Genomic DNA, 8,829 nt, shown 5'->3' on the forward strand with positions numbered 1-8,829 from the left:
ATTTAAGACCAAACGAAAGCTCACTGTGTCAGAGCACTAAAAGACTGTATATTCAGGAGGACTGGGACAGGGTGCTGCTGATAGCAGGGATGCGTTCTACCTTGTGCGTGATGCTGTCTGTGACAGCAGCAGCATCACCTATAGCCTGGACCATTTTAACATGCAGGAGACACGCTGGCTCATGCGCTCAGTTGTCTGACTAATAATGGAGATTTCAGGCGGACATTGATGCATATTAGTCACAGAAACAAGAAGACTTTTTTGCCCAAGTCACACTCGATATCAATGCAAAATCTCAAAGCATGCCATATTCCTATCTATGCAAAATAGCCACTAAGTAAAGTCTTTACTTATTGTATTGTTGTAGCAATAATAAAAAGGTGTACACATTCCCAAGGCACACCAGTGCTACAGCATGGTACTGCAAGCATTGGAGAAAGATGGCATTACTGGTGTTCTTTTTGACAGCAGCTCAATCTACTAAAAGTACTGAAACAACTCAGTCTGAAGTCACTTAATACAGTGATTGTTTTCAGAGAAATCAGACCTATTTTTAGTCAAATTGTTATGGAAAATCTGACATTCAGCCACCATGCATCTTCATGCCACCCCTCCTGTGCTCCATTACATGATCTCATCATTTTTACTGCCATCCAAACCCATCTTTCTGCTCACAGGCCCAGCTTTGATATTCTCCCTCTTGGCTCCATGTAATGTCCCCATATCCCAACTCCATTTAGGAGTCAGAAATTAACATCATCTCATCAATCTCCCAACCTTCTTGCTCAGGGTTAAAAACCAGTAATCACCGCACTGGTGGGCTAATGGGCGCCTTAGCATCAACTCGCTGAGAGTCCATTCATATTTCATCACCAGCAGTGGCCCCCTCTGTCCTCCTAGAGCCCCGCTTCACTAGTAAGGCGAATCGACATCAAACGCCTCAACCTTCCAATTAACCAGCGAGACGCTCTGATCTCGTCTCCATTTGGCCTGAGATCAAATGTTCCTGTAAGGATCCGAGGATTTCCAAGGCCTTTTAGTTCACCAGCCTCCCTGTCAAAAGGGGATAAAATGTTCACTGAAAGCACCTTGAGGAGATCACATTAAAAATGGCTGAGGCAGGGACTTGCTGGTACCAATATTTAGATATCACAGCAAATCTACAGCATGGATATTCACGAAATACCCAACAGGGTTGAACAGTTAATTCTGAACAGATGTGAATCAATGATTTTGACTTTGCCGGGGTGTGATTAAGCTCAGCGCCATTTCAGGTAATGCTCTGCTATAAGATTTTGAGGAGACCTGCAGAAAGGCAACAGATGTCCCTGCTCGCATGAATAATTTAAGATGAGATTCCAACTGGGGATGAATGGCCATTACTGGTTTATGGTTATTTGGAAACAAGGATAAACATTTGGATATCCTTTTCTCCTGCAAAGTAAGTGGGCAATTTAGCTGAGAGGCGGGCTGATATAAGCAAGTAATATCCAGCTTATATTGCTCTGTCCAGGACGTATATGTATCAGCTCACATATTTCCTGCAAAGTGACATTATCAAAACATAAACCAGTATCGGAAAGGTAAAGAAATAATGTCATCCAGTCTTCCATTTCTAGATAATGATGCACCACCTCAAAGATTTAAAAGCACTTGCATAGAGATGCACAGATTGGTACAATCAGTGCCAATACACACACCAGTGTTTGACATAATTTAGCCAACTCTGATGATGACGCCAATACCAGTATGGAAACCGATATATTTTCATTACTTTTTTAATTTTATGGGCTTTTTGCCTTTATTTTGATAGGGCAGAGACAGGAAATGTGAGGAGAGAGAATGGAGGGAAACATGCACCAAACATTGGGAATCGATCCTGCATCCAGAGCGTTGAAGACTATTGCCTCTGCATTTGGGTGCCTGCTCCACCCACTGCGCAACATCCACTACTACGTCCTGAAACCAACTAAGGTGACATCTAATGTTAAATATGAAGCACTGTGTGCACATTTTTCATCAGCTTCTTTTTCCAGATGTTATCCTGCACTCTAGGATGAAGGTTGCAACGCACAACCTCTCTAACAATAAGCCTTCACATACTTATCTGTTATGGACAATCAAGTGAAAGAGATTTTGTCTGAGCATCTTTACACAACATACTACTAGCAATGAGGGGTAAACCGTTATCACTACCATCACCAGTAAAATTCCTGCCATGGCATGGATTTTTGCAACACCATCATCCAGTTTAAAAGCTTGTGCTGTGGTGCACACATGAGACATAAACAGTGCAGCCGCTAGCGTAACAAAGTGCTACATGCAGGGATGGTTACAGTGCTTTTGTCGACTAAAACTATGACTAAAAATGTTCGACAGCCTTTCTTTCCATGACAAAAACTAGACTATGACTAACAAAAATAGATCTGTTATGACTAAAACTGACACAAAGTAAGTTTAGTTTTAGTCAAGATGACTAAAACTGGACTAAAATGTAATTTAGTTTTCATCAGACATTCAAAATCCGTGATTTTTCTCCACTGTGGGCAAATCTGTCAAAAAAACAATGCATCTGTAGCTATTCTGTCTCTCAGCTGTATAAAGCAGGGACCCCAGGTTTAGCAGAGTGCAGAGAACACACTATCATGATCTGGTACCAGATTTATGCAAGAAAATAAATGCTTGGACTAAAAGTAAAGACTAAAATGTGAGGACATTTTACAGACTAAAACTAGACTGAAACGTTTTGAGTTTTCGTTGACTAAAACTAAAAAGGACAGAAATGACTAAAATGTGACTAAAACTAAAATGCATTTCATTGTAAGACTAAAACTAAGACTAAAATTAAAAATAGCTGCCAAAATGAACACTGGTTGGGTATTATTTGGGCTTCTTCCAATAAAGGTGCTAAATAAATACTTTTTATATGCTGCCAGTGCCTAAACAGTGCCTGAATCGATACTTTTGAGGGGAAAAATGTGTTGAAAGTCAGCAGGAGAATAAAAGCTGTCTGGGTATCCTAAATAATTTGCAGGGAGAACCTTAGTAGGGCTGAATGATTTGGGAAAATAACCTAACTGTGATTTTTTTTACCCAATAGTGCGATTTATTAAGCAATTACTTCTTAAGTTCCTCATCTCATGCATTTTACAACAAAAAAGAGCATTGATTCATTCTATACTATAACCAACAAAATATTAGATTAAACTGGGCAGAACAATTTGAACAAAATTATCCAATTGTGATGATTTTTTACTCATTTTGCACATTTGATATGAACTGTTTTATCAGAGTGAATGATCATTTTTATATAGGCTAATTCTCATATTTAATAAGAAAATGTGAATATTCTTGTACACTATTCTAAATAAATGGCACTAGAATGACCGCATGATGTCTAATGCATAACGTCTCTGCTGCAAAAAAAAAGTTCTAAACTGGTATTTTGACACAAATTTCAGGTTAAAGAAATATTGCACCTTCTGCGATTTGAAAATTGCAGCTGGCCATATTGCGATTTAATCTAATTTGCAATTGCCCAGCCTTAAATCTTATAAGGTGTCAATCAAAGATGGGAAAAGAAAAGGAAACCGGTGTAACTTAACAAATAAATCACACAAATTCCATAACGTATTTCTTGCCTTTCACAGGTTGGCCGGATATCAAAATGAAGTAACAATACCAGTTTTGGGATTCGGTCCGGCAGGTATCGGATGTGTCAGTACCGGTTTTCAACACTCATCCCCAGCTATATGACAGACAACGACTCAGTCTGAGTCTAGTCAAAAGCATGTTTGACTCTTGCACCAAAGAGAAGCCATTTAACAAGACAGACATCACTGATTTGTTTCTGCGTCATTTATATTAAGCACAGTAATAAAGTAAAAGATGTGTTTTCTCCTGCTGAAGTTTGATGTCTGTTACAACAGCAATATAAAGCAAGCTTTCGCCTGTCCGAGGCTTTAATACGAGCTGGGCTCTAGACGGTTTGTGTTCTGACCAGCACTGCAGCAACTCATATTACAACGGCATAAACAACCATTTTTAGGTGTGTTTGATCCAAGTGGCAACCTCCGTTCCTGAAAAATGAAGCCAACGCAGAAGTGCAAAAAACTGCAATACAGCAAGTGTCCACTTGAGGCTGGCTGCAGGAACATCAGAAGTCCCATCTGGACACATGTTAAACAGCCATTTTTACAATAGAAATAAACCTGGTTTACAGCCTGGTTCAAAAAAACAAATGTGTCTCATTAGTTAATGTCTACATGTGCTGTCACTGTACGGGGGGTGAACTGTTTGGTAACACTATCGTTTCGATTAAATTTAGGAAAAACCTTACTGCGCACTGATTGGTGCGTCTAGTTTGACTGACAGATAACTTGACAGGCAGGAGCTACATTTCTGTCAACCAGAATGCTAGCTAGCTAGCTGACAGGAAGTCTAGCTTAGTGGGCGGGCCGTTAGGTTGATCCAAAGTTCGGTTGAGACCGCAATTTCAATATGGAAACGGATTGGCTTCAAGAGCTGTTGAGTCCGCCTATTGTAAGCAGACAACTGATGCCACACAGGCTTTGTCCAATTCTTTCTACAGTCATTGGTTTAAACCGATAATTTGCCTGTTTTAAGTCCACAACAATTCTTAGAGGCAGCGACAGACAAGGTCAGAGAGGCAGCTGAAGAATCTGCATAGCCTAAACTTGCTAATACCTCTGCTAAGCTAAGCTAAATCAATGATAGACATGGTGTGGTGACAAATCTTTAACAATAAAAGTAGGTACTTGTGGTATTCCCTGAGTGCTTTTATTGTGAATGTCCACACCAGGAAAGTGCCGTTTATTTAGCAGCTTGACACACCTCATCTCTTTTAAATTTGTAATACCAGGGCAGGGCTGCAAGGTGGTGCAGGGGTTAGTGCTGTTGCCTCACAGCAAGAGGGTCCCTGGTCCACTTCCTGGTCAGGGTCTTCTGTGTAGAGTTTGCATGTTCTCCCCATGCGTGCGTGGTTTCTCTCCAGTTACTCCGGCTCCCTCCCACCACCAAAAACATGCTCATTAGGTTAACTGGTGACTCTAAAAATTGGCTGTAGGTGTGAATGTGAGCGTGCCTGGTTGTCTGTCTGTATATGTCAGCCCTGGAATCAACAGGCAACCAGTCCAGGATGTACCCGCCTCTCGCCCAATGACAGCTGGGATAGGCTCCAGCCCCCTGCGACCCTGAACGGGATAAGTAGTATAGAAAATGGATGGATGGATATCAAGGGCAAAAAAACACGTTATTTGGGCTGCATCTTCTACTGATGAACACTATCAAAACAGCAGGCAAAAATGAATGCTAACAAGGCAGGGCAAAATGGGCATCCCTATCATCCAAATACAGTGTAATTCTGTGAAAAACACTGTTGTCCTTCTTAGAGAGTCTGATATGAGTTAAATCTACCACTACTTTGGTCAGGTGTCACTTTTCCGTGCTTACAAGTAAGACCGCAGACTTGTCTGAAAATATGCGCCATGATTCCCTTTGTAAAGCGATTTACATTTATTTATTTTCAGTCTGACAGGAGCAAACACTATACTTTAAAACTGGGTCAACAGCAAGCCATACAAATGTTTCCTTTATCACATAACACAATACCTTTAATACGCTGCAGGCGCTCAATAGTCTCTCTAACATCTCCATTGATTCACTAAACAGAATGAATGAAATTCTCAGACACCGAGGGAGAATGTACAGCACACACAAACCCAAAGGCTGAGCATTAGGCTGAAAAAAGGTTTGAAATCCCCCTGTTTATTATGACTAAATCTAACCTTTGCCAGTAAATAGCTATCTTTGCATGCATGTGTGTGCATCTGTGTGACATGTAACCTCTGATTTCGCAACAGGAAAACATCCAAGTTCCTTCCTCAAAAAAGGAGCAGGCCACAATGACGCGCACAGCTGCCAAAACATGTGTTGAAACAAAAATCAGAGTCAATTAAAGGAGTCTTGCTGGGGAAAAAAATGGATAAAGAGTGTTAATCCCATTAACAGGGCCCCCTTTAGCAATCTAGGGACAATGGCAAGCCTTCAAAATAGAAGTTGTCCTTTTATCCAGCCTTGTAAACTTTGAGGGAATGGGTTTAAGATGCTAAATGGAATAAATCTATTCAGCCCTGTCAAAATACCAGCTCTGTGGGCTTTGGAGCACTCTGCCCTGCACAGGATTAAGTTATAATATAATATATCCGCACAGTGACCAATGTCAAACCCTTACATGGACAAAGAGGGGAAACAAGTCTGCACCAGGGGAGAATTTAGCAAAGCAGTCAAGTGACCGGACTGCAGAGTGTGACAGAGAGAGGCCAAAGGCTAGTTTTCTGGTTCACTGTGCTTCGTTGATTTCAGGTCATGGCTGCAAGGTGGCACATAGTGCTTTTTTGGCGGTAAGCAACATTTACAAGAGGCCTGAGGTGGAATTATTATGCAACCAGATAGGACGCAAAATAAAGAAAGCACAATAGGAAAATATGTGTTATTGTACTGGAGTTACAGTAGTCCTGTGAGGGGGTTTCTGGCCACTTTTTCCTGGCATTTGCAACAATCACAAAATGATTATTGGCTCATTTTCACTGAGGCTCACAGGGACCGGAGCATCATACACAGAGCAGACCAGTATCTCAGGGGAATACAATTATGAGACATTTAAACCGCCCCTCCACAGCCGCATCTCAATGAGCCCCTTTTTGTGGGCAAAGACAAGCAAAGAAGAAATTCCAACCACACCAACAGGACAAAGTCTGTGTGGGGTTTTTTCTCTCCCCTTCACATTTGGCATTGGTTGCCTTGTTGTCGCTTGTTTGTCTCACTTCAGGGTTTTGATCCAGAGCCCCCCAGCAGCCTGGAAACAATACACACATTTCCAGGATCTCTCAAGGTCCACAGTAATCTTAATCCTAGATCAATTAAAACGGGCTCTTCTTTGTTTCTCCACTGATTCGTGTTTCTCTCGAAGAATTGGCAAGGGGGTGAGCGAAATAAACAGACATACAGCGACTGTCTGTGCCAAGGAACTGATTTTTTTCCCTCCTCATTCATTCAAATACACACAAAAAAAAGAGAGAAAAACAAACCCCTCTTGTTTATTTCCTTACAGTGCAAAGAAAAATATTGCAAAACACTTAAATCGTGCCTGTTCATTTAGTAAACCATGGGGGGGTCAGAGCGACAACCCTATGCTTTGCAATGTGGCAGTCAGATGAAAACCAGTCTCTCATCCTGGACTGTTTGAATCAGAGCTGATGCTCCATAACATCGGCTTTTCAGAAAACTAGTAAACCAGTTTGCAGTGCTGGAAATCAACGTGAGTAGAGACAGTCAACCTCCACAAACACATCCACACATGCCCTACAACTGATTGGAGTGAACGTAGAGGACAGCAGTGTAAAAACCATAAGGGCAATAAACTTACCGACGCCGTATTTCTCATGTTCCGTAGGTATCCACATGTTTACGGTGGGCACATTTAAGTGAGTGGTCGGAATAGCAGCGAAATGCAGGTTTTTGGTCCCGTGTAACGCATTCTATTGGTGTGCTTTCCTCCGGTCTGTAGTAGGAGTCATTGTTTAGGTTACAGGAGAGAAAGCGCTGCTGCCGCCGCTGCTGCTGCTGCTCGTAGTGGTACGGAGACGTGCTGCATTCAGGGGCTGTCGGGAAATGTGGACATTCTTAGGTTAGCGCGCTTGGAGAGCACAGAAAATAAATGCAAGATGTGTGTATTTACCTGTTTAAATTTAAGCTGCCACTAGAAAAGTCCTCGTCTTTCCAACCACTTAAAAAAAATTCCATATTTTATCCATAATCAATCCTGACATTTCATTTCTTTCTGCAGTTTACCCTACTCCGACAGTTAACCTAGTCAAAGTCATAGTGTATGCTGCTGAAATAAAGGTAGTTAATTTCCCCTTCATCAACATTTTGAGTGGAAAAAAAATCCAAGCTTAGCTTAAGCGCCGCTAGCATAAAATCATTTTATGCTAGCATTTTAAATGCTAGCAACCGTTTCACCCGCGCTACCTTAAACTGTCTGTATTCGGTACAAAATTGTCAATTTCATTTGCATAAATTGTGTAAAATAGTGAGTAAAATAAATACAATTAGCTAGCTTTTTACTATTTTCCTGGTCTCACCAAGCCATTGCTTCTCCAAAAGCATATCAGTTCGCACTTCTGCCATGTCAGCTTGTGTGACCATTACAATGTACGTCCAACTTCAGTTTGTAGAGAAGTATTTTGACTCTCAACATCTCTTTTATCCCTAATAATGACATAAACATGTTGCCTAGCTCATAATTAAGACGTTCTTGCAGTGGCCATTTCCGTAGGTGTCGCCAAATACACCGCTCAAAAATACTGAAGTTATACACACAGACGAAAACGTATGTAAAACATCTCCATTATGCAGCGTTTTTTTAAAGTAACGGTCCGTTTCGTTAGTTCGAATATTACTCATTCATCTGTGAGTAAACCGACCTCTGTTTGACACAGCAAGTATTGAGTTTACAAGTGGCAGTTTAGAAAAAAAATCAAACGTGAGACTCGCCGAGGAGTACCTGAATGCACCGGCATCCTCAACCCAACGAGAAACGAGAGCAAGGCATTCTGGGATTTGTAGTAGATCACAGGACCGTCAATTTAGACAGGAATATTCCTTAAAAATCATAGGATTTTTCAGCCAGTGGAGCGTTTTTTGAACTTTCTTTCAGTGGAATAAAAAAGAAAGAAAGAAAGATGTTTCTCTCTTGAATTTGAAGCAGTCATTAGGGCATGTTTTACCCATTCACCCATTTTTGTC

General features: G+C 41.1%; 1 protein-coding gene across 9 annotated transcripts in view; it reads right to left on the reverse strand.

The window, feature by feature from the left end:
- dock4b (dedicator of cytokinesis 4b) overlaps positions 1 to 7,814 on the reverse strand; it is a 222,183-nt gene extending 214,369 nt beyond the window's left edge. For all 9 annotated transcript variants that reach the window (XM_041780989.1, XM_041780988.1, XM_041780986.1 and 6 more), the window contains exons 1-2: positions 7,760 to 7,814; positions 7,448 to 7,682 (exon numbers count right to left, since the gene is read on the reverse strand). In XM_041780989.1, the coding sequence (XP_041636923.1) occupies positions 7,448 to 7,484 (37 nt within the window). In that variant the 5' untranslated portion in view covers positions 7,485 to 7,682; positions 7,760 to 7,814. The remainder of the gene's footprint in view (positions 1 to 7,447; positions 7,683 to 7,759) is intronic.
- Between the last annotated feature and the right edge of the window lie 1,015 nt (positions 7,815 to 8,829).

This window comes from Cheilinus undulatus, linkage group 23, assembly GCF_018320785.1.
Source record: "Cheilinus undulatus linkage group 23, ASM1832078v1, whole genome shotgun sequence".
Taxonomy (NCBI): Eukaryota; Metazoa; Chordata; class Actinopteri; order Labriformes; family Labridae; genus Cheilinus; species Cheilinus undulatus.